The sequence below is a fragment of the Pimephales promelas genome, chromosome 6, assembly GCF_988280905.1.
Source record: "Pimephales promelas chromosome 6, fPimPro1.hap1.1, whole genome shotgun sequence".
Classification (NCBI taxonomy): domain Eukaryota; kingdom Metazoa; phylum Chordata; class Actinopteri; order Cypriniformes; family Leuciscidae; genus Pimephales; species Pimephales promelas.
In genome coordinates, this window is record NC_142774.1 from 27,983,654 (window position 1) to 28,011,362 (window position 27,709).

Here is a 27,709-nt window from a genome sequence, read left to right on the forward strand (position 1 = left end):
ACTAAGCTGGAAAAATGCTTTGCGTCACAGATGTATACATTAACGCATGGTTGCCCATATTTACACGTCAACGCCACCTATTCAGTGTTCAGGCACTTGATCATTCCAGTCATGGTGAGGTGATGAAGTAGAATAGATACCATTGTTCTTAAGTGAAATGAAGGAATGTTGGTCAAACATATCTGTGTATATTAGGGATGAGAAACGATGGTCTAATCATCCAAAAGCCTACTAATCGACTGGTTTATATAGTTCTTGTTTTGGTTTTGATATGTTTAGCAGCAGTGCTTTAATTGTGTACCACAGTGTGCTGAGCTTTATAAAAATGCCCCATTAGTAATATATGCCAATATTAATTATTAATCAAATGACATAACTGATAAATGTTCACACTAAGAAATATATTCTTTTGAAGTTTCAAACTGAGCAACTGAAGTTTGTCATCTCTAAAAAATAACGATGTTGGATTATGTTTTATAATTCATATCTGATACTCTTGGCATGAATGTTCTTCACATTGATTGGTAAATTGACTTGCGGCCAACTACAGATTGCACACACATCATGAGTTCTTTAAGGAACTGAAAAGCTAATGAGTGAGTAACAGCACCCCTGATGGTCACCCTCAGATGCCCACTGGTTAATCAGTGTTAAACAACCAGTGGCCACACATTGCTTATGCTGAAAAGGCTAATTGGGTCATTAAGTGGTTAATATTAGCATATGGTCAAATGGATCATACTAAACAATGAAATAACTGGAGAGTTGAGTAGAAGCATGAGCACGTTCTGCATTATAAAGTCAAAATGATATTTAAAAGAAATGGTTCACTCAAAAACGCACATTCTCATCATTTATATCCTCTTGTTTTCTTTTGTGGAAAATAGGCACAAAAAAGATTGTTTAAATAGCATTTATAATCAAAATCAATAGGGTCCTATACAACATTGAATCTCACTGATCGTCATTGTATAGACAAAAAACACAATTACTTTTTTCAAAATATTTTGTTTTGTGTTCCATAGAAGTCAGTACAGGTCTAGAGTGACATGAGGGTGAATTTTCCTTATTGGGTGAACTACCCCTTTAAAAAAAATAATGCAAAACGATTGCCTTAAAGTATCTAAGCTAGCATAATTATTTAACTCAAGTAAATGTGAAATAAGAATCATGTGTCTTTTTCTTTTTTTTGTGAAGTAGTTGTCAGACTGACTGTTTATTTCCTTGCAGCGTAGTTGATAGTCATGCATCTAAGGCGCATACTCATTTGACCAGAAATTTACTGGTAGCTTGATTATATGGTCATTTGATCACACATATGCACACACTGGTACTGTGGGCAAATGTCCATATGTTCCTGTTTATAATGTGGGACATCTGCTCTCAAAACCCTCCTGTTCACTTTAGTTAAGCAGTCATCAATCACTCAGACAAAGAAAGAGAGAGTGTTAAAGCTATGTGTGTGTTTATGTGCATAAGGAGGAAGATAGAGTGTGCAACTGTGTGTTTCTAATGACTGAGTGGCATTGTAGAGTGTTTGTGTAAGTTTAATGAGACAGTGGCTGTATAGTGCTTTATTTTTAATAATGTAAAGATGTTCAGTGCAGACAGGTCATAACTATCTGTGTGTGTGTGTGTGTGTGTGTGTGTGTGTGTTGGGGGAGCTGTTGTAGGAGGCATTTGCAGAGTTCCACTTGTGTCAAATTGCCACTGGATTTTCATCCTATGCTGTCATGCCTCTGTTTTTAATGTTACACATTCCACAATACACAACTATGGGGCACTTGCGAATATTTGGACCTTTAGAAAATAAACTGCCTTAAAATACACTTTTGACATTGTCACTTTTTAATATATCCAACAGAATATATACAGAAGATTTTACATTTTCACCACAATGTAATGTCCAAGTTTAATATCAACTTGTAAAATACAATTTTTACATATTTGAAAATAAATTGGTTGATTCATATTATAGCCCGACCGATAAAGGATTTTGAAGGCCGATACCGATACGAATATTTGTTGGTTTTAAAATCCGATATTCCGATATATCGGCCGAAATTTTTTTCATTTATTCATTTTATTTCAGAAACACGCAACAAAACATTAACAGATTTCCCTAACATTAGTTATTTGTAGTTATTTATGAGTTTTAACTAAAATAATATGATAATGCATTTTAAAAAGAAATTTGTTTCTTTTATTGTCACAACAGAACAGACTGAGGATAGTGCCATTAGCTAGCTTTGTGGTTAGTAATGACGAGCAATAATTTAGCAATGGATAACGTCATACTGCAAATTGTAAAACATACATTTCCAATATTAGAGGCCAAGGAAAATGGCCAAAATTATAGTTTGGAAAATGCGTAATATCGGCCGATAATATCGGCCTGCCGATATATCGGTCTGGCTCTAATTCATTTGTATTGCTAAGGCTAATTTCAAAGCTACGACTTGCGGATCCTAAATACACACAGTAACATGTTTTGGCAAATGACTTGCTTGTTTGGAAAAGATGCATAGTACAAATATGAATCATGAATTTATTATAATATAAATACAATAAATAAGAAATATTAACTTCTGATGTTAAGATATTCATTATTTTAGACATGTAATCATTTATATTTTTTAATAGATTGTATGGTCTAGGACAAGGATAAAATATTTAAATGGGTACAGATATTTGGTATTTGAAAAGTAGCTGAAATAAATGATCAAATTTCAAGAGACTTTAAATGTGATGGGTGTGACCTTCATATGATAAAAACATAAAGTTTAAATCTGTTTTTTTATAAAACTCAACTCTGCATAAAAGTGTCAAAGAAACACCCACATACACTCATCCTTTCTTTGCCGGGTGATTAACTGGTTGCATGGACAAACACACACAACAACAGTCAATATTCTCTATTAAATATCATGGATTTGTTTTTCAATGTCATCGACTTCATTACACTGACATGATTCAGAGACCAGCAAGATTGTCGAGATAAGATGGATCATTTCATCTGGGTTCAGCTGTATCAGTTTATCTGCTTTTTGAGCTGTAAGACATTAATTATTAATGAAAATATTTTGCTAAACTAACCCTATAAAATATCCCTTCATTTCAGAATTAAAGCGTTAGTTCACCCAAAAAAGAAAATTCTGTCAGTATTTACTCACCCTCATGTTGTTCCAACCCTGTAAGACCTTCGTTCATGTTCGGAACACAAATTAAGATATTTTTGATAAAATCTGAGAGCTGGATCACTCCTGCATACTAGTCCATAGGCTTCTTGAGGAATTGAAACTTGCCGTCCTCAAAAAGTTATTAAATACATCGTTAAAATAGTCCAAGTGACTTCAGTGGCTCAATCTTAACTTTATCAAGCGACGAGAATACTTTTTGAGCGCAAAAACAAACAAAAATAATGGCTTTATTTCAACTATTCACTTCCTTCTCTATGAGCCTCTAGTCAGTTAACGTAGTGTGATAGCGTAGAGCTACGTCACACGTTGGCTCACTATTGGCCGACGCTGGTCATGTGTGTGATGCGTGTGACGTACAACAACAGAAGCTTACGCTGTTAAACTAGTAACCTGACTCGAGGCAGAGAGAGAAGTAAATGAATAGTTGAAATTTAGTCGTTATTTTTGCGCTCAAAAAGTATTCTCGTCGCTTGATAAAGTTAAGATTGAGCCACTGAAGTCACTTGGACTATTTTAACGATGTCTTCAATAATTTTTCGAGGCCAGCAAGTTTCAATCCCTCAAGAAGCCTATGGACTAGTATGCAGGAGTGATCCAGCTCTCAGATTTCATCAAAAATATCTTAATTTGTGTTCTGAACATGAACGAAGGTCTTACGGGGTTGGAACAACATAAGGGTGAGTAATTACTGACAGAATTTTCATTTTTGGGTGAACTAACCCTTTAACTTCTCATGGTTAATGACAGCATTCACAATTTAACAGTTATTTAACAGTTGTCGCACAGGATATGAAGAGTTCAGATGCAAAAGCCTCTAAGTGCCATTTGAAATTTTCTTCTAGAATGATCATTTTTATCAAGCTTGTATATTTAAGTTCAGTGATTTCACTTAAATGGCAATGATAATTACCTATTAATTGTTATTTAAGTGAAATTACTGAACTTAAATATACAAGTTTGATAAAAATCTTTATTAAAGAAGAACATTTCAAATGGCATTTAGAGGCTTTTGCATCTGAACTCTTCATATATTACATAAACCTGTCACTGGCCAACAGTCCGCTATCCGTGTTAGGTAGAATTAGGTTCACACAAGATGTGTTCTTACGTCTGTCTGTAGTATATTTAATGCAGATGAACTTCTTTGAGTTCACATGAGAGCCACATGTGAAGTTAAAAGTAGGTCATCCTTGACGTTGCTCGAGATCTTTACGTTCAGCTTTCTTCTGTTTGAGCACAAGAACACACTCAGTGCTGAATGTTTTCAGTTGGTTTGGAAAGGAGAAAGTTATTTCCGGTTTGATAAAAGATTACGAAAACAAATTTTGAATAATGTGTAGCGATACACAAGAACACCAAGAAAACAAACGGTGTCAATTTTGATTTCCTGTTATTTTTGAATTGTGACACTGTGTACAACAAAAGTGACCTTTAGCTGTAACATTTACATTCTCTTTACTTGCTCTTTTTGTGTCCTTCCTACTTTAGGTGTGCACGTCAGAGAGGAACTCCATGGCTCTAAGGTGTGCGAGACGCAACTTCAGCGAGTCAGTGCAGAGGTCATCAGGGTCATCGGCGGTCATGTGGTCCACACGCCTACTTTTCCTCTTTGCCCTCTTCACACCCGTCACGCTCGGTAGGACACACACACACATTCGCACAAAAGCCAATTATTTCCTTGTGTTGTTTTTGCGAGATGGATAAATGAGATGTCTTACTGCTTTTATTTGATTAGTTGGCCCCCCAACCTTGAAGTGCGAACTGTCAAAATGAAGACGAGCCAATTGAGAGCGAAGCGCTCCGCTCTCAAATCTTCAGTGGAAATTCCACAAAGTTTTGTGCGTCTTATTAAAAGTTTTGGGAAACTATTAATTGAGACATCTCTTTTTGCAGCAATAAATGATTCATGAGCAATCAGAATTTCACAACCACTGCACATCCGTTATGATCAAAACATTCACACATACGCGAAAACACGCTCAAGCACATATGGGGGAGAGAAATTCGAAACGCACAAACAAAAACAACTCCAAAGCCTTTTAATAGATGGCTGCATTTTTCCCCAAACACCACAGTGAAATGTGAAATATAGCTGGATTATTTTCCCTTGAACGAGCCTTTTTATGGGCCGATCCATAACTATAAAAATTGTGTGTGAACCTGTTAAAAGTGCGTGAGATCGAGTGCAGATGTAAGAGGATCTGACAGATCAATAATCAGAGATGCAGACGTCTAGACGCTCAATGTGTGTGCACCACATGTCAGCGCGACCCCCATGTGTGCGAGCCGTTCCCTCAACGTTTTGAGCTCAGAGGACACTGGGGAATTGGCCATTTGGGGAAAGTTTTAAAAACATCAGGGCAGTGCTCGGCTCCCTCATCGACGTTCTCTGTATCTCGGTAACACACACGTTCATTCAGCCACGCTCCTTTTTTTCTCACTGTCATCGATTGCCTCTTTTCTCTGGCACTCACCTTCCACTAGTCTCAAGGGCGCTGAAACACAGTTCCACCTCGACAGAAGCCTTCCTCCCTGCATTCAATCCTGTTTAAACCAATAACCTACATTATACCATAAGCCGTTTCAGTTCCATGCATCAGCCCTGCCCACACACTTATGCACCATCATTTCTGCTGGCCTTTGCTTTTTATTAGAATCAGGTTATTGTGTTTGTGTGTGTTGTTAAATCTCAATGGAAACGATTGCGATGGCGACGGCTTAATGCTGGATCTCGATTGGACGATGATTTGCTTTCTCTACAGTCAGTAGGCTATGTATGCTAATCAGAGGCGGCAGCAGAATATGAAATTAACTCATGCACAGTCAAGTGTCATTCACATCCCTTAGATTAATTTCATAAGAGCGAGTGTGTCTGTATCTGTCTCTGTCTGTGTATGCATTAGAATGCAGTTTATTGTGTTGGTGTTTGTCTCTGGCTATACGTCATGCGGGGAAAGGAGTGTGTTGCTAAGGTAACAGGAAAGGGGTGGCGGTAAAGAATGTAATTTTTGATTTAAGTGTCTGTGTGTGTGTGATTTAAAGAAAGGTTATTACTGAGGACTTGATAACTAGATAGACATGACTTTTGGATGCGGATATGAGATCTTTCTATTGGATAATGAAAGAATTGTTTTGCTCACAATAACTGTATTTCCTCCCTCTAACACACTCAAAAACTGGATTATTTTATGTTTGAGAGAGAGCGTGCAGTACGTGAATGAAAAATGTGTTTAAATTTGTTGCATAGTTTGTTCACTGCAATATCTTTTTTCTCTTTGCAGTTTTAAGTCGTGCTCCAGTGCCGATGGCTGTGGTGCGTCGAGAGCTGTCGTGCGAGGGTTATCCTATCGAACTGCGCTGCCCGGGCACCGATGTCATTATGATCGAGAGTGCCAATTATGGGCGCACAGATGACAAGATCTGTGACTCGGACCCCGCTCAAATGGAGAACACTCGCTGCTATCTGCCTGATGCCTACAAGATTATGGGCCTCAGGTACAGAGATTCATTCACATGCTTTGTTCTCTATTGTTGTCTCAGAGGTTGTATTAATGTGTGCGTCTTTGTGTAGTGTGTGTCAGTGTATGGCTACGTACACACTGCAGCTAAATGAGTCATTTTAATGAAGGAGGGACTATTTGTGTCCACAACCTTTGATGAAACACGCATATCTGATGTTAATAATTATAATTATGAATTATATAATTATATATATTTATTTTAATTATATATATATTTTAATTATATAAGTGCATTTGTCATGTGCATGTAAACAGTAACCAGTTTTTTTTATTAAAATCATATTTTTCTAGAAAATCTTTAAAGGGATAGTTCACTCAAAAATGAAAATTCTGACATCATTATTCGCCCTTAAGTAATTCCAAACCTGTGTGATTTTTTTTCCTTCTGTTGAACACAAAGAAGATATTTTGAAGAATGTTGGTAGTTAAAGTGTTTGGACTTCCATAGTATTTTTTTTTTCATACTATGGAAGTCAATGAGGCCCATCAAGTATTTGGTTACCCATATTCTTCGAAATATCTACTTTTGTGTTCAGCAGAAGAAATATATTCATACAGGTTTGGAACCACTTGAGGATGAGTAAATGAGAACATAATTTTCATTTTTGGGCAAACTATCCCTTATTAACACCAAATTTGTTCTGTGATAAAGTGTGTATTGGTTTGCCCATTCACTCTGGATCAGTCACATTTATATTTAAACACATTCATTTATATAAACGCATTAAAATAGTAGTGAGGTAAATAATATAGTTTTATATTATTTAAAATTAAATGGCACAAGTTTTAAGGAGGCAAATTCACATTTTTGGCTATTGAATGCTAATGATAGAAGGCCATAATAGATAAGTTAACTAAAACAAAAACTTATAAATAAAAATAAATGAAAGCAAAACAGAAATAGCTAATCTAAATGACAGAAGCACATAACAAAATTGCTAAAACTTAAACCAAAATTAAAACGAAAATTATAAAATACAAGCTAATTCAAAATATAATAGTAATATAAATCGTTTTTAAATAATACTAAAATAACACTGGCCATAACCTGATTGAAACCCCTTGTCCAGGAATGGAATGACCAGCCAATATGGCCTCCACGTTAAAGGGATACTCCACTTTTTTTTTGGAAATAGGTTCATTTTACCACTCCCCCAGAGTTAACAGTTGGGTTTTACCGTTTTCGAATGTATTCCGCCGATTTTTTTTTTGTTGATATTTAGAAGAATATCAGTAACCAGACACTTTCTGGTCTCATTGACTTCCATAGTGTATTTTTTTCCTACTATGGAAGTCAATGAGACCAGAAACTGTCTGGTTACTGATATTCTTCAAAATATCAGAAAATCGGCTGAACGGATTTCAAAACGGTAAAACTCAACAGTTTAACTCTGGGGGAGTGGTAAAATGAGCCTGTTTCCAAAAAAAGTGGAGTATCCCTTTAACACCAAGAGAACAGAATACTTGGAATTGGACCAATTCGTCTTATGGCAATATCCTGGTCAATGGCAATATCCTTTGTCTCCTGATCCATCAGGGCCTGTCGAAGATGAACATCTTTACGTACCCAGGATCACGTCTGCACATTGACAGTAGTAATGACGATGTGTGTGGGAGGGTGAATGTGGCATGGATGTGCTGGAAAGGAGTCAAATCCATTTCAAGTCAAAGATATACCGAATGATAGTATATGCAGCTGCGCTGTAGGGAGTCAAATGCTGGAGATGCTGGAGATCTCATAGAGATATGCATGCGCCTATGGATTGCTGGTGTGTCTCTCTTAGACTATTGCTGTAATGATATAATTTGGTGGTAAATGGGTGTTTTGCCAAATGCCAATTATGGAATAAATGTGGCAAAGGTGTCTTCAGTGGTATTGGCACGTCCTGCAATCGGTACCAGACACTGTCGCTGACACTTCCTACCACTTCATGGTGGATGGCAAATGTCCACGCATTGATTGACATGATTAAACTACACCCGAATGGCCCAATCAACTTTGCGAAATGGTGTGCCATGATGCAAAGAGAGGACTCTGCACAAGTGTACAATTTTCGAGGATGAAGAAGAAGATAACATTTTGAGTTTGAAACACCTTGTCACATATCTTTGAAATATTCAAACATACAACATAATTTACTAGTAAAAAATAAAGTATTGATTTAATTTAACACAATTTAGTACATTTACACTAATTGCGTCTGACATTATGTGTTTGATAGAATGCTTGAAACTTAACAATACCAAGCAAATTCATTGCTGAAACATTAAGGCATTAAGGTATTTAATTTCATTAAATATGAGTAGTATCATGTACAGCTCCAGACTAAACTAGTTGGTAATGCTGTGGCGCTATGAGTTATCACTCTGTCAACTCTTGGAGTGAATCCTGCATTCCAAAGCACATGGAATGATAATTTAGTGGATTTATTCCAGTATTTAAATGTGTTTGTCTCCCAAAACTTTGCAGTGTGTATGGCCCTGTGTGTTATGTTTCGGTTGAGCACAATGTGGAGAGCTAAACTGTAAACACTTTGATTTGTGGGCATAATCAGCAGATAAGAGTGCCATAAAAAACAGGAAAAAGATACTGTGCTTCAAAAGCAGGTGTTCACCATGCAGAAAAATGCTAGCGTAGATCTCTACAGCATTTTTTTTTAACAGCACAAGGAATTGATCAGAAATACACATTTGAGATTGTCCACATTACATAACACCCCAAACATGAGCCCTCAACATTTTAGCCACCCTTTTTACATTTCTTTAATATAGTTTGGCAGGACAAATGAATTCTTTGCCTCCAAACCGAGCTACAGAGAAAACCAGAACCCATGCCGAACAAACCCCATTAGCATCTGCGCCATCACAAGAAACATTATCGTTTCAGTTCTGGTATAATGTCGAGAGCACAGCCTGCTATCCATCTGACCTTGACTTTGACTGGGGACGACAACCTAGCACCCCGTGGCACAAGAACAAATATGTAGGGAAATGGGCTACGGATGATAATAATCACAAACTATGAACGGATGTGTGTGTCATGCTGTGTTATGCCATGCCTTGCCCAAATAAAACGTTCATAAAAATGGTGGCTTCCACTGTATGGTATTAATTTTGAACTGGACAGATTTGATTTAACAGTTTTTTTGTTCATTGAGAATTTGCTCTGTGTGTGTGTGTGTGTGTGTGTAATCAGGGGAAACGTGTGAGGCAGAGAGCACCATATCCTGCCCTGAGGTTGCCTGTTATACCACCTGCCAGCTGCCACACACACATACACACACTGCCTCAGGGTAGACCAGACTGTAAGATCCAATTAGTAAGGCCATAGACCATGCCCAGAGTCAATGTGGAGGAAATTACCATTTATGAGTTCTCTTTCATACACACACGCACATATACCTGTAACACACGCTCACATTCTCTTGTGAGAACCAATTTCGATGTTTGGATGCTGGCAGCCCGCTTTTATCAACACACAAGAGATACATTTTTCAGTTTATATGACTCTGAGCTACTAATGTGCAAGGCACGCTTTGCATGTAGCATTGTATAATTCCCATCGAAGAATTAGGAAACGTTCCATGAAACAGAAGACAAGAGAAAGATTCCGCCTTTTTTTCTCTCTCCGTCCTGGTCCGCTGCTTTTTATAGAAGCTGTGGCTGGAATCACACATCATTTATCATTCTCCACCTCATCTCCCGCTCTCCCTCTCTCTCTCTGTCACTCGCGCTCTCTCATTTTGTCTGACCTTTACATCTCACTCAGTTTGGGCTAATGTATTCACAGAGTGTGTGTATGTGTGTGCCATGGCGGGCTAATGCTCTAATCAATGAGGGAAGGTAATTGGAAGGTGATTGTTTGGGAGCCCCTTATCCAAGATCTATTGGCAGACATAATATATTACACAAAGAGATTTCAACTAGCAGGTCTGATGCAATTCAGAAGAGAGAGAATTGAACTGATTTCACATGCTGCATGCTAAACAGTTGTTCCAGAAATGAAAACAGCAAGAGATTCTGTGATTGGTCAGGGTATTTGATTTTCTCCTATCATTGATCATGTTAAATTGCATGTGGACATGTGGTTTGGTTAAAAATGACAATTTCATCAAATCTCATATTTATCCCAAATTTAATGGGAAAATAATGCAATATAAAAACAAAACATATTCGTGTAATGCAAAAAAAAAGTATACAGTATTTCAAATATTTAAGTAGGGACTAATTTTAAAGCTGCACTTTGCAGTTTTTCGTCTTTGTCGCCATCTCTGTTTGAAATCTGCAAATCTGAAATCTGCATGACCCAAAATTGATTACTAACCGAGATACCTTTGTGTGTACAGATGTGACGTAACGACACAAAGACATCTCCCGTGGAAATCCACCAGTACCACTGGAATTAAAAACATTATTACAAGCTTACCGTTTTCAATCAGACTAGGGCAAGCAGATAGCGTTGAACTCTTGCTAGTTATGTATTTTCTCAAATATGTATTTTTTTTAATAATTTTTAACCCCAAAAAAGCTAAAGGGATAGTTCCTAAAAATGAAAATTCTGTTATAAATTGCTCACCCTCATGTCATTCCTAACCTGTTAAAAAGATGAATAAAAGTCTTACGGGTTAGGAACAACATGAGGGTGAGTAATTAAGGACAGAATTTTCAACGAACGCTTTAACATGTACTTATTTATAGGGTTGGGGTAATTATTATAAGTATAATTCTGTGGTGGTTTAAAGGTGTCCATGTTACAGTCTAATTATACATTTTAAGTACTGATTTTAATAATGCTGTAGTTAATAATATAATAATAACTACATGTATTTACTATGGGGTCAGAGTTAGTAATAGGGGTTGGTTTAGGGTTAGTGTCATGTCATTACTGCATCATTTATAGTTATTATAAATTATACAATTTTATTAAAATGACTACAGTAACTACATGTAACGTGTAACAAGGACACTGTAAAATAAAGTGTTACCAATAATTCTACTACAGTAAGTACATGTAACATACAGTATGTAACAAGGACACTGTAAAATAAACTGTTATCATATATATATATATATATATATATATATATATATATACACACACACACACTGTATATACATTTAGATTAAACTGAAAATGAAAAAAAAATAGTGAGTACTCGTCTTACTGTACTGTATATGCATTCACTGAACATTTACACATTTGTCATTTGCAAATAAAATGTGCATAATAAAACTGTAGCAAAGCAAATAAAACTGTTGCAAGTAGCAAATTCAACGCAAATTCATTGGTGTGCTGCTCATGCTTATTTATTTATTGATTAGAGATTTCCTTGCCTAATCTTCAATTGATTGTGAGGAAAGGGGGTTTGTGGTTTTGCCAAGCTGTGATGCAAATAAAAGCAACTGACTGTTTGCAAAACGGACGAAACATACGGCGTGTTCCCAACTTACTATTTGAACTACTATTTCTTTCTTTTAAGCCTATTTTATCTTACTGTTGTTGACATTTTACATCTTTATTCAGTGATTTGTTCGAAGTATAGGGACAATGTGAAAATCTGTCTTAAAACATATATAATTGAATTAATGATAGGAGTATGTTTGTTGGTGCGAGTATCAACAGTCGAACCCATCATCTTGGCATAGCTAGCTTCATGCTTTACTGTTTGAGCTGTTTGAGGACTCATAGCTATAAAAATACCCCTCCTTGCAGGACTCATGTCATCAAAAAAGATGATTACTAAACCTGACATGACATCCTGTGTGTGTGTTTGTGAGCAAAATAGGAAATAAATTATTAACACACATAGGAAACCATCAGATATCTCAGCCAGGTGACTTTTTTCAAGGCCAGTGTCTCTGTACTTATGGATGATGCTGATAAATTCATGTGACACACACTGCCCCAGTTCATTCAGTCATCTCCTTACTGCAGCCTGTCTGATCGGACCATTCTCATACACCCAAACAACTGTGAACACAAATCTTAAAAGCACAATACCTGGGACAAATTATAGGGTGGGACATTGAATGGCTGTTTTGTGCATGCAAATCTTTACCTCTAATGATAGAGACAAAAGAATTTCCTCCTCTGTCCTCTCCTCCTAAATTAGGTCATATCTGAGTGTAGCACAATGCCATCCAAGAGCTGTCGCCCCGGAAACCAGAGATGCCCCACAGCACTCTGGGAGTATGACTGTCACACTCACTCAGCACAGCAATTAGGGCCCATACATACACCCACACATAGTCAAAAACTGCAACACACACTTAACATACCTGCATCTGTACACAAATACAAAAAAAAATGTCAAGAGACCAATCTTATACATTATTCCACTGTCTTTCTGACAGATTGAAAAGTTAAGAGGCAAAACGCACACGAACACACACCTGAGTCTGTGAGACTGCTGCTTGTCATCATATAATGATTTTGTGAAGCTAATCTTGGAAACGTAAGAAACTGAAGTATGTGGATGTGTGCATTTTAAGTGCCCCATGGGTTCGGGCTGGAAGGTTTCCATGGTTACCCGTTAAGCAAGATATAACTGAGCTTTAAGGTTCTTGTGTGTGTTTGTACATGTGTGCATGTATGTCCATTTGTCTTTCTATAGGGTGTAATATTCATGAAATATGACAGAGATGTCATGTGGTGGTCATCTGTATATGTGTGCATGTGTTCCTGCCAAGCAGGATATGTCAAAACTGTTTTTCCTCTGCCTTTTTTTCTGCTTCTTTTTTCTGTCAGAATTCGTTCTGCTCTGTATTTTCAGCCCTACATGAACATACGAAATACATATAAATTGCATTTAAACTACAGCATGTGTTCCTGGGCTTTCGGGGGAGCCCACATTTTGAGTCTTTCAGCTTCATTGAGATTGTTGAGTAAAAGTATCTTTTTTTCTTGCTTTCATTTGATGAAAATGGTATTTCAGGGCTCATTAACTTTTATTGTACATATTGAACGAGTACATATGGTTCATGTGCCTAATGTCAGATTGATATTGAATGAACTGAACAAATAGCCTTGCTTTATCTGTCTGCATAAATTCTCTCTTTCTCTCTCAGGTGTAACAACCGAACTCAGTGTGCGGTCGTTGCTGGCCCGGATGTTTTTCCTGACCCATGTCCTGGAACGTACAAATACCTGGAGGTTCAGTATGAGTGTGTGCCATACAGTAAGTTCTCACACTTTTTACAACATCGCTATTGCTATTTCTCATACTTAAGGATTTGAACAAACCTCTAACTTTAAGTATTAAACTTTGATTCATAACTCATTCCTTTGTGCTTCAGGCTATAAACCTGAATTATATCTTAAATTGGGGTGGTTCTTCTGAGAGATCTTTGTATGCTTCCGACTATTCTTTGAATATTCTGGGCTAAATTCAAGTTCAGCTCAATCAACAGCATTTATGCCATAGTGTTCATTACCACAAAAAATGTTTTGGTTCATCCCTCGAGGTTATGGTGAGGCACCTACAAGTGAATGGAGCCAATTTTTAGAGGTTATGATTTAATAAAAGCATCTGCATCAATTATTCTGTTATGTACCCGTATAACGTTTTAAGCAAAGATTTAACACTAGTTTTAAGTTTAATTTATGCGTTTTAAAAATGGATACAATTTTATACATACAATTATTGCAAGTGATTTTTTTCACACTGAAATCGTGTTAAGACACATATTGTTTGTCTTGTGGCTATATTTTTGAACATTTATAAATGTACCCAATTTACTTTCCTTGTAAGTGCCTCAATGTAACCCAGATTTTTGCTCTTTATTAATGTCAAAATACATGGGTTTGGGAAATGCATTTTTGGTAGTTACAATTATGCCACAGATGCTGTCAGCTGAGCATAACTAATTGTATTGAGTCCAAAATATTCCAATATGTGATAAAATGAAAAACCCCATAAACGAATATTGAAAGAGGGATTCAAGTCATGTGGACCAGGGCTGGTTGCATAAAACTGCTTCTTAAAAAAAAGAAAAAAGAAAATTCTTCTTCCACTTGGGTAGATCTGTCTAATTTGAATCAGAAAAGTTAGACTGATTACCTCTTGACTAATTTCTAAATGGTCAAATTACTTCTTAAGAAAGTCGAACAAAGTGGCCACTGGCCACATGATATCAGAAAGACTTGAGGGCGGACTTTTTTAACATAAGCTACGTCCCATACCACATAACAAACCATTTAAACCCCCTCAGAACACACACATCATATCACCATAGAAAACAATATCCAGTTTTAAAAAATGAAGTTATAATTACTGCAAAGTAACCCTTCTGGCATTTTCTCATTGTAATTAATGCCTTATTTGGCTCATTTATGAACTAGCAGCCTCAGGTTGTTTGAAACAAATGTTCCAGGTTTTAGTAAAACTATATCGAGCTATATAATCATTTGTGGCATAATGTTGTTTTGATTATCACATAAAATGATTTCAAATTGTATCTTAGTCCTTTCGAAATGATAGAAACACATGAAATGTGAAGATTACATTTTTTAAAATGAATTATTCAGTGAAATCCTCTTCATTATTTGAGCTGATGTGAAGTTCTATAAATTGTCCTTTTGAGGTGCAAATACTTGTCTTTATGTACAGTAATTCCTATGTGATTCCTGTAAACAGTGCTTTACAGATTGTTAGGCTACGTCATATCCCTCTCTAGAATTATTGCACATATAGTGTGATATTTATCAGGTTTAGTGGCTTTACTGAGGTAAATTCGTCAAGACAAGCAAGTTTAAATATTGGATGTAACTTTAACCAGATGGCCAGTGCATGATTCACATGCCAACACATATAATGGTTGAGTCGTGTGGCTGTACTTCATTCTTGCCTGGCCCTGTGTACTTTATGTGCCTTCGTTTTTGGTGTTCAAACTGTGGTAATGGATGTTAATAATGGACATTATGCCATAAATAGTTTCTAGCTTGAACATTTAAGAAGGGCATTTTCTGAAATTTGGCCTTCACAAGTTCAAGTGCACTCACACGGGCTCATACAAAGAGCCTTAGTCCACAATAATGACTAGTTGAGGTTTTTATTCACTATGGCACTGTCACATTTACATCTCAATTTGATTAGAAACTTTTCTACTTTCCTAACAGCTTAGAATTGCTGTGATACCTACCTGGCACATCAATCAGATCTGTCACCAAATATGAACTATGACAGAAAAATACATTTAAACGAACTTCTCTTGCATTTGTCCGTTGTTGTCAGGCCTTGTCCCTTGCCATGACTCATGGGGAAATATTCTGTCAATCATCTGAGGGCAGAGTGATGTGGTTTCAAGTTCTCACGGTTTCTGTGGGGTTGGTGTACCAATCTGGGGTGGCCATGGCAACGGTGACGATAAATCAGTATCGTATGACTGCGGCACTGGCAGCAGGAAAAGCCTGAATACACTTACACACTTTATCTCCTCTACACATTCACACACACACACTGATTCACAAATGGGTGGACTAGCAGAGAGACATTGTGGAATTTCTTGCACAGAGCTAAATGACACAAAGGACACACAGGCAGGATGCACACACAGTTCTTTTTGGCCTTTTGACCATAAATCGTCCTGCTCATATGGGTCATGGAGTGTGTGTGAGTGCTCATAAGTGCATACATGTGTGTATGTGACCATCTGGTCAAAAAAAGTCTAAAACTTTTTTTCCACAGGCCCACTAATTAGTGGGGAGGCACATCATACGGACGGACACACACACAAACAGTCTCACATACACACACTCATGCAGGTAATTTAATTACTTCGGGCTTAGAAACCCTTGGGAACATGTTCCAAATGTTTTCTTGAGGTTTTTCTGGCTTTCTCTTCTCCCCTGTGATGGAGGAGTTGGCAGAACTCCAGTCAACCTTTCTGCTTTGGCCTCAATATGGGACGTCTGTTTTACCTACACTCTCAGAAAACTTCACTTCATATAGATACTCAGGACCTGCTCCTTGGATCTGTGTGATTAACTACTGTCTTTATGGAGGAAATAAAGTGGTTTTGAAATTATAGTCTAGGAATCTTGCGTCCCTGTAAGTCGTATTATTTGCAATATGTTAAAGGGTTAGTTCACCCAAAAAGGAAAATTCTGTCATCATTTACTTGACCACATTTCAAACTCATAGAGCTTTTTTCTTCTTCTGTGCAACACAAAAGAGTTTATTCTGAAAATTGTTTCAACGGTTTTTGTCGTTACAATGAATGTCAATGGGGTCCAAAACAACATTGGACCCTGATAACTTGTTTGTATGAAAAAAGAAAAAAAAAAAAATAGAAAGAATTTTTTTTTTGTGTGACATTTTTCAAAATATATTTTTGTGTTCATCAGAAGAAAGATGGCCATTCAGGTTAGGAACAAGATGAGGGTGAGTAAATGGTTAAATTTTGAGTGAACTATCCCTTTAAAGGCACACTGTAATTTTTGTGTAATTTTTTCGACAACTGTAATTAAAGGCCCATTCACACCAAGAACGATAATAGTTTTCAGTTAAGATAACTTTAACTCACTATTTGTATATAGCCTATTAATAAATGAACAATACAAAGACTACAATATATTAACTGTAAACTAATAGTTTACAAATGATTTGTTAGTACTTCATTGCTGTATACTTATTATAAAGTGTTACCAAACGATCAATATTTTTTCAGTTTCTCTTTGATGTTGCTGGAAGCTCAGAAATTGTTCACTCGATTCACTAAATGCATTTGATTGATGCACATAAAAATAAAAATCATTTTGGTGAAACAATGACTTTTTTCCAGTGATGTATATGCTTGACTTCTGTAACCTTTAAACTCCGCTCTTTACTTGCAATCAACTGCACGCTCAAATTCATATTTGTCTCCATCAACAAACGGTGGTGAAGACCTTGTCCTTGCTCTCTATTTTTTCTTTTTCAACTATTCGTTTCACTAACAATAAGGAAAAAAGATCTGCCGCTACCTAAGTGTCATTATGTGCAACTATGGTAATGATTTTGGTAAACATAGAGCAGGAGGCCGTGTTACATTATCCACATCGACCTGTCTGTTAGTTGGGATGTATTGGGTACTAGTAGAGGAAGTTGTTACCTCCCAGCAGGAATGGGCTGTTCAGGCTGTTCTTTATTTATTATCACTGACAGCAAATGACTATCTGTTATTGATCCATTTACAATGTGACTGAAACTTGACTAGGTGTGTGTGTGGGAGACATAATTGCTTCTAAATCAGATCTCCTGGAACCTCATTCACACACTCACATAGTCTCTCTTTCTTGTGTGGCGGCTTATTTATTGGATTTATTGAGTGATGCATTAACAGTTCATCCTCATGCATATTTCATAGAGAAGTACACACACACACACACACACACACAGAGACACATACAGGACATACATTGTTGCAACCATCTAGATTGTATTCTTTTTTCAAGGCAAATCAAATCTTGTTGCCATTGCATGAGTACAATGACATTTATTTTGTTTTCCATTATTGGTTGCATAATGTTTAAATAAAGAAACACTCTAAAAAATTCTGGGTTGTTTTAACCCAATTTTGGGTCAAATATGGACAAACCCAGCCATTGGGTTACATTTTTTAACCCAATGTTTGAATTCGTCCATATTTGACCCAAAATTGGGTTAATGTTGCAGAAAGTTGGTAAAATGTGACAATAAGGTTCCATTTAGTTAGTTAACATGGATTAACATAGAACTATGCTTTTATTAATATTACACTCTAAAAAATGCTGGGTTGTTTTAACTCAATTTGGACAAATATGGACAAACCCAAACGTTGGATTAAAATGCTATTTAAAAAATGTAACCCAATGGCTGGGTTTGTCCATATTTGACCCAAAATTTAGTTAAAACAACCCAGCATTTTTTTAGAGTGAAGGAACTCAAATTTAATTTGCGAAATAAAGATGAAAAGAGTATGAAAATTAAATGTATGCAAAGATATAAATATACAAATGTAAATTTGGATTGATCATAAATAAAAGCAAGAAGCAGCTCATTTAAAAATCTACAATTTCCATATTACTTCTTCATTACTACTTATTACATATTACATATTTCTAAACCACTTTCCCATTCCTCCATCAATCAGCCAATCAAATAGTCCTGTCTCTAACTCACAACATTGGTCAAGCCAATGAAGTCGTGTCAGGATACAAGGCAACATTCAGTTTAAATTTGAATAAAACCAAAAATGTTATCTTTTTTTTCCATGTCTTATCGAATAAATGAATAAATAAGTAATGATAAATCTTAAGTCTGTGTCTTTTATTCATTAGCCAAGAAGGCTAGCCAAGAAAGCTGCTCTGTATCTAAATCATAGCACCCAAGACACATGAGAAATATTTCTGAAACAAACCCAATTTCTTTCTCTCTAGTTTTTTTTGATGCATTCATTTTTCTGGTTAATAGCCTAAAATCACATGGTCATTATATTTGTTTTCAAAAATTATGATCACTTTGTTAATGAAATTTCTAGAGTACAAATGAAGCAGATTTTACTACTTACTAACTCACAAGATTGTGTTAAGATACGTTGCATATTGCATGCATAATATGGACTTACTGTGAAGTATTTAATATTGCATCATTAATCTGTTCTCTCTCTCTCTCTCTCTCTCTCTCTCTCTCATTTTTCTTCTTCTTCCACCCTTTTCTGAATGCAGAAGTGGAGCAAAGAGGTAGGTCCATTACTTTAATGTAATTTAAGTGTGTAATTCACTGTCAGGCTGTTATGGTGTTATTTGATACTAATGACAGATTGGCGATCAGTAGCTCATAATGGTTTATAATAGGAATGCGGAGGAGAAACTGGATCTCAGACCAAGGCTGTACTCCCTGAATTAGACCTCTATTTCTCACTGTCTCCTCTCTCTTGATCTCTCTTAGTGTATCTGGTGGTTTACCATGTATCAGATGAACAGGGAGGTGTTGCCACTGTTTAAAACTTAAGCTGCCGATTGTGCTGACCACAAGACATGGCAGTGTGAAACTGATGTGTTGCAATGTTATGGGTCTTGAATGGCCTGGGGTGAATCTAGACCTTGACATAAAAGCTTATTTTCCGTATATAGCTGACGCATAAACAGTTATCACATTTATCAAATGGCGAGAACACTTAAATCAAGTGAATTGGCATTTTGAAATGCAATCTTTTTTGTCAGGTTGCCTTGATTTGGAATTGAATGGTACGCACATTACAAAGAAGTTTTTAAGTTGACAAACAGACAACAGACAAGGTTTTTTTCCTCCTAATACCTCTTCGCTATTTTTTTTTCTTAAATTGTTATATTTGGCACATGCTGTTTCTGTAGGTGCTCTGAAACGTTATGTATCGCAAAGAGTAGGCCTACTTTACAAACAATGAACTGAATACTTGGATACAACTTTATAAATGAGAAATTTAGTAAAAAAAAATTTCAAGTGATTTAATAGGCTACCAAAACATTTGACAGTCACAAGTAATAAAATTAAAGAATAAACCCAACTATACTTGAGGTTATCAAAGGCCAAGAGAAGTTCCTGGATTGAGACATATTGTGGAAAATTAATGTATCTAAAACAATAAAAGGAAACATCCAGTAATAGTTAAAATACCATCCACACTTCCCATGAGGATGTCCCTCATTCTGGGAACAGAATGATGGGAAAGGGCCGTTTCTATGGCAGGCATTCCGTGTGACTGTTTGTGCGCTCTCTTCTTTGTTTATGTGTGACCATGTAAGAATATCTGCATGGTTTGCAGGAGTATCATTATTAATCAAAGAAAGTGAAAACATTAGACGTACACACACACATACAGAGGGTTTAGTCACAAGAGCGTACATTTATAAGATATGTATGACTGCACGATCTGCTGTGTGGAAGGTGGCTAACCCTGATTTTAAGCCAGTCTCAACTGTGTTCACTGGTCATTGATTTTTCACAGTACTTTAAAATGTAATTTGAATTACTCCCAAAAATTTTTTCCCAGGGTTAGCAAATATCGTTGCTATTTTTCCCAGCAATATTTTGTGGGTAAGTTCATGAAATAGAATGTTAGTATTACAAGCTTCAATTCTGCAGGACAAATTAAGTATTATTTTTTTTTCATAAGGCTTAACAGATGATTATTTTAATCTTCACATTTAATGTACCAGGAATAATAGGGTGATGGTAACCACCCCCCACATAAATTCTCACACCGTGTGAATTTTCCTCAGGGTTAAAGAAGTCGGTGCGGCAGATTTTCAGAACCTCCTGAGGGATTCTGCTGGAGTCATGAACTATAAATCGAGTTACTAGTCATCAGATATGATTTAATAGATGTCTCTCTCTCTCTCTCTCTCTCTCAGGCTCAAAGCATGTAGCTTTCTGATAACTTTGGCTGTGGATCATTGCATTTGTTAGCATGTTTTATCGGTCAATGGCCTACAAAAGTGTTCACAATAAAAAATAAAAATCTAAACCCCAAGTTCTTAGAAATATGCTCTTTGTATTTGAATCATTTTCAAAGAACAGTTTCAGTTTGATGAAAATTATGATAAAAAGGTCAAATTATCTACATATTTAAGTCTTTTTTGGTAGATTTTTTTTGGGTTGGACATGGACAAAAGTTTGTAAATTATGAATAAGCAGTGAAGAAATAATTATACAAGATAACAATTCTAAGAATTAATAATACAATATTATGCTTACTTAAGTATTTATTTAAATAAGGATTATTTTTTTTAATATTTTATCACCCTGACAAATTTGACTTTGTGTCCATAAAAAAAATCCAAATTCATTTTAATTCAGAAATGTAAAACATGCTCATCATAAAAGAGAGCAGGTCATTGTATTTTTGAACTGCATTTCATGTACTTTTAATACTAATAGATAGGACAACAAAATTAGCATTAAATTACACTCAAATATGTGACTGCAACTCACTCCATCTCTTCCTCTTTCAGTCTTTCTCTGTCCAGGTGTATTGAGAGGTGTGTACCAGAGTGAACATCTCTTTGAGTCGGACCATCAATCTGGATCATGGTGTAAAGACCCCCTACAGTCATCCAATAAGATCTACTATATGCCCTGGACACCTTACCGCACAGATACACTGACTGAGTACTCATCTAAAGAGGACTTTATTGCGGGTCGCCCTACCACAACATATAAACTACCACATCGGGTAGATGGCACTGGGTTCGTGGTGTTCGATGGTGCGCTTTTCTTCAACAAGGAACGTACACGCAACATTGTTAAATTCGACCTGCGAACTCGTATCAAAAGCGGTGAGGCGATTATTGCTAACGCTAATTACCACGACACCTCGCCATATCGCTGGGGTGGGAAATCTGACATTGATCTTGCAGTGGATGAAAACGGACTGTGGGTAATTTACGCCACCGAACAGAACAATGGACGAATTGTGGTGAGTCAGCTCAACCCCTACACACTACGAGTGGAGGGGTCATGGGATACGACATACGATAAGCGATCGGCCTCCAATGCTTTCATGATCTGCGGAATCCTCTATGTAGTGAAGACTGTTTATGAAGATGACGATAATGAAGCGTTGGGGAATAAAATCGACTACATGTACAACACAGAAAAGAGCCGTGAAACCCACCTCAGCATTCCATTCCCAAATTCCTACCAATACATCGCAGCTGTGGACTACAACCCCCGAGACAATTTGCTGTACGTGTGGAACAACTACCATGTTGTCATATATTCTCTGGACTTTGGAAACAATGACAACAGATTGGGCTTTGGTGAGTTTCCCTTTAATTTATACAAATTTGTGCTACATATTTTTCCTAATGTGACCATTTTTAATCCAAAATATCTCAGAGAACAGTAATAGCACTGAGGTCATTTGCATTTTATTCCTTTTAGGCCGTGTGTCCACCAAAGCTTTTTTAGCCAACTGAGTGAAAACGCTAGACGCTCTGTTGAAAACGTCTAGCTGTGGGCGCTTGAGAGCGTTTTGGCAGTGCAGCGTTTTCTATGTTGAGACGTTTCGTTGCTATGATACAGAATATTCGAATATTTCGCAGATTCTAAAATTTTTACATTTCATACTAAAAATTTAATTTTCATCCATTTTGTTCGGTTAGCTCTGCTGGTTGTTGTCATTGTACAGAAAGAATGTTGTGACAGATGGCTAGTGTGGCATTCGTCCTGCCCTTCCTCCACTGTGATTAGACGGCTGGGTAAAAAATGACAGTGATGAGCCCAGCGTTTTATCCGAAGTTAAACATTTTTCAACTCTCGGCGAACAGTAAAAAACACTGGGCGCTCCGTGCTTCAGCGTGAAAAAAGCGCTTAGTTCCTTCCCAGACAGCAAACTGACATTGAATCAACGTGGAAATGACGTCTCTCGTGACATTGAAACAACGTTGATTTTGCTCATCGAATTAACGTTGAACCAACGTCAGACGCGGCAATCTTCAAAGCTAAATGAAAATCGAAAATTGGTTTGCTTTCATAACGTTGAAACAACGCGTTGATTTCAAGTTGATTTTCCGTTAGTTTTGAAAGAATGACGCGTCTGATGTTGGTTCAACGTTAATTCGATGAGCAAAACAATGTCAGATCAACGTTGTTTCGATGTCATGTTTCTACGTTGATTCAATGTCAGTTTGCTATCTGGGTTGTCACGCTCATGCCGTTTAAAAAACGCGGCGCTCCCATTGAAAACAATTGAAAACATACGCCAGGCGCCTGGAAAAACGCTTTGGTGGACACACGGCCTAAGGTTTATTTGAACTGAACTGGGATTGGTGTATACAACGAAGTAAGGGGTTTAATAAATCAATAAAAACTTTATTACAGACTCGGGGTTACAAAAATACAAATGTACCAGTGTTTCCACAATTTAGACTGATATCGTGTAGTGCTAAACCTTATACATTATTTGATAGACCCATGATAATCTTATTTTTAGAAGCATAAAGTTGGCAATGAAAGATTCCGTAACAGTTTTAAATGTGTTAACTCCCACAGTTACAAACATCTCACATGCACTATGCCATCTAGGTTTCCTTAATAAATTTCTCATTACATCATTTTACGCCACTTGAAGCCTCTGTAAGCTATATGTTCTATAATTTGTCCACAAATGGGCAATAGAAAATGGTGTACAGTACAAGTTTTAAAGGAATAGCTCACCCAAAAATGCTTATTTTTATTAAATGCTCAACCAAATGCTATAAAGAACCACACAAGTGGTCCATATATTTTGTGTGCTATATTCCATGCGTAGTACGCTACAATACAATACATTCTACATCAGACCAAAATTTAAGTCTTTGAACTCATTGTTTTAAAATGTTCCTCTCCAGTGAGTTGTTTAATCAAGAATTGCTGCAATCATTGAATCTGTGTTGAACAGAAACTGTTCCCAGATCAGACTGAGCAATTCATTTGAATGGGTTACCAAAGAGGAAGATTGTCAGTGAATCAGTAAATAATGGCTGAAATGTGAATGTCTTCAACACACTAATCTTATTACTTAAGGAGACTTGGGATGTAGTGCAAGGACTACTTTTATTGTGATTTCTTTTTTTACTTTTACTTTTTGGGAGAACTATCCCTTTAAATGTGTGCCGTCAGGGGGTAAAATTGATTGCGACCGCACAGTCAGAATTTATTTTACAAGTATTGTACTACTCTATGATTGTCAGTCACATCTACTTTGAAGAACTAAACTGGCAGAGCTAGAAAGCCCTGTCATTTTCACTCACTCATACAAGTATTCATGTCAATGATAAAAGAGACCTTCAGGATTTTCCCCTGACTTCCATTTCCAGAGAATGTTATTGTATAGGTTATCGCAGTCCATTAGTCAGGTTATTTTTCACTTTGTTTTATTCCTCCTTCAAATTTAGAGTTCAGGCACACTACTTACACAGTATTGTATTGCAATTTTAGTCTTGCCAGCTCAGCTGAGATGCAGCTGAATTAATCATTATCTACAGTGTAAACTAACAGTTATTATCTCTAGCATCTACTGACATCCCCATTAGAGCAGAGCAGAGTGTATCTCTTTGCTCTTAACTGGGTCCAAATCGAGCATATTGTGAGATTTGCTTAATAAATTACAAATACATTCTCACTTGCACTTTCAGTTCATTACAGAACAACTCAGACAACAAGCAAATACTAAGTACAACTTTTTTCATCTCTGAAGATTTTGAATCCCACACATTGACTCTTGCTGAATTTATTACTTCATTTTCAAAACAGATCTCCTAAGGTGTAAATAGCTTTTTTAAAAAAATGCTAAACTCCACCTGCAGGTGCAAATGTATGGAGGTGTGTGTTAATGACTCTGCCTGCATTGATTTTCTTGATTAGAATACTCCACATCAAAGATCTTGTAAAGCATGTGTTTGAGTGGGAGTGTCAGCTAACTAAGCTAATGCAGATCAGACGCTGTTTAGTGGTCATATCAAAGTGAAAATGGCTATAACGACACTATCTTTGTGTAGTCCAGGTTTTAATTAAATTTTATCTTGGTTTAATTCGTTTTTCATTTAGTCAGCTTTGAAGGAGAAAAACAGAAAAAAACATAGGCATTTTGCCATGTAAAACAGAGGAGGGAATGTCTAGGAATAGAGGCTTGTGCATAGGAAAAACTTAATAAACTAAACTAAAGCTGTATCAAATTCAAATTTGTGTGACAAAAGAAAAGGATATACAATATTTTTGTTGTTATTTGCTTGTGGATTCCTCAACCAAATCCTTACGTAACCAATAGATTTCAGAAAACTACAGTTTGGCATAATTTTAGGGCAGCAACATGCACTTTTTATAATGGGAATAAGCTTCAGGTTGCATGTCCCAATGACAAGGAAATTTACATTAAGGGTAAAATTTAAAGGCAAATCCCTGTATTCATTCTCTCAAATGGCTCGGGTATATGGCGAGCATTCGCTGCCTAAAATTGAGTGCATGTCACTGTCACGAAAACCATGATCTTTTAACAGTGAATCATGCTGCAGCTCTTTTGACTTTTATTTTTTGTTTTTTTGCCACAAACACTGACTGCCTTACAACATTTTGCTGTCATAGCCATATATTCCCAAGCTACAGTTATTTTTACTGCAATAAAACTGCAATAACTTGGTATTATTTTAAGTCCCTGTTGGAGCATGTTGGTTCACTCTGCAGTCATTGTATCACTGTGCCAAGGGCAGCTTTTTTCAAATCACGCAAGTACACCTCCAATCTACTGGAAAGGGAAAAGACTGAATCTGCCATTTCAATAACACATGTCAGTTCTACAATACAAAACCTGACAGCAATGCTTAAATCAGGCTACACCCTTTTTCAGGTTTGTCCAGCTAATGCATATGTAGATAAAAAAAAAGCAAGCAATGCCTTTGCCAACAAGCCGATTATCTTTTTTTCTATTGAAAGGCAGGACTTCATTTTCTACAGGCACCATATTGAGTGTTACAATTTTTCATACTGTGTAGACTTTGGTTTTAGTGGATTCTTAAAATGTCTTGCTGTTTTTATGCAGATTTCATAGAAAACATTTGTTTGGTACTGCGGTACCTGTGACTTTTTGTTCCAACGATATTAGGTGTCTTCAAAATTACTATATACAGTTCACGTTGCATTGTAAAATGCTGTTGCTGCTAATGCAATCAAAGTGGGATATGGTAAGGTTAGGGTCAGGTTTCATGGTATTGTTTAAGTGTAGGTTAAGGGGTAGGAGTCAGGTAAACAGTGTAATTACAGATATAACTACATACAGGTATTTTTTGTGTAAACATTTTCTCAATTGTGCATTTATTGCAATTATTAATTTAAATATTATTGGATGGAAACTAAGGATAAAATAGGAAATTTGGGGGCTTACACATGCTAGCACATTGACATAGCCAGCTATGAGGTCACAGGTTTTTTCTGAGGTGTATATAATAAATGTTGTTAAATAATTGCCTGATATAGTATTAACATCACTTCAGGGCCTCTGCAGTCTGTCACCACTCGTAAATGTCAAAATATTTGAGCAATGAAATCAAAGTAGGCGGGCTTTATGTTCAGAGAAGCTGCTTAGCGCGAATTCCAGCACAACTCGAAGCTTCAGTAAATGGTCATAGAGTGGTAAACTAAATATTTCATATTTGACAGCTGTTTTAGATAGAAATGATAAAAACAACAGCATATTAAAATAATGAGGCAAACTAATAAACTTTTGTCTCATTTCACTATTTTGAATCAAAATAGGCCTATATAATTTACCTGATTCATTTAATGTAATAATTTGTAACTGTCAATGTGAAAGGACAAGAAACATTAACAAAGCCGTTTTCATCAGATTAGGCATAAATTTAATAATGAATGTGTACATATATTAAATTTATACATATACGTATACATATACAACCCCCCCTAACTAGCTAACATTTTGGACATCAGTGCTTATAAAACCTTGCCTAAAACCTTGCCTACAGTCTTGCATACATACCATTAAGAGCTGATACTATTTTATCAAATATATAATATAACTATTAAATAGATAATGGACCTAAGTTTTGTATATGCTGCATGTACTGTAAACGGGATGTTGCACAAAGTATTAAATGAAGGGGTGCCAATAATTGTGGAAAGAAAAAAAAATATAAGAATGGTTTTTCTTTTAAAAAACGTTAATTAAAGGTTAGCTTTTTGTAAATATTTTGAATGAAAGACTATGAGGAGATTTTTTTTTTTTGCTTCAGTTCTGTTTCTATTTACCAACAAAGAGTGTTTCTCGTGGAAGAGTTTAAGTGCTTGAGAAAAATCTCTGGCTTTCAGGTCAGCTGGGAGGACATGAAGGATTCAGATCTACAGAAACAGTAAAGAGAGAATATGAAAAGATTGAAAGAGATTATATTTGCCCGGTTATGTGCTTTCTCTTCCTCTTTGTATCTATGACTTTCTCTTGCTGCTACTTCTTTCTCTCCTTATGGTCTCTCATTGTCATTCTTGGGTGCAAACTCAA

The 27,709-nt window shown here is 36.3% G+C and overlaps 1 protein-coding gene across 4 annotated transcripts in view; it reads left to right on the forward strand.

The window, feature by feature from the left end:
• adgrl3.1 (adhesion G protein-coupled receptor L3.1) overlaps nt 1-27,709 on the forward strand; it is a 136,149-nt gene that overhangs the window by 24,714 nt on the left and 83,726 nt on the right. For all 4 annotated transcript variants that reach the window (XM_039693463.2, XM_089132334.1, XM_089132335.1 and 1 more), the window contains exons 2-6: nt 4,689-4,836; nt 6,482-6,695; nt 13,790-13,899; nt 19,407-19,421; nt 21,675-22,481. In XM_039693463.2, coding sequence (XP_039549397.2) covers nt 4,713-4,836; nt 6,482-6,695; nt 13,790-13,899; nt 19,407-19,421; nt 21,675-22,481 — 1,270 coding nt within the window. In that variant the 5' untranslated portion in view covers nt 4,689-4,712. The remainder of the gene's footprint in view (nt 1-4,688; nt 4,837-6,481; nt 6,696-13,789; nt 13,900-19,406; nt 19,422-21,674; nt 22,482-27,709) is intronic.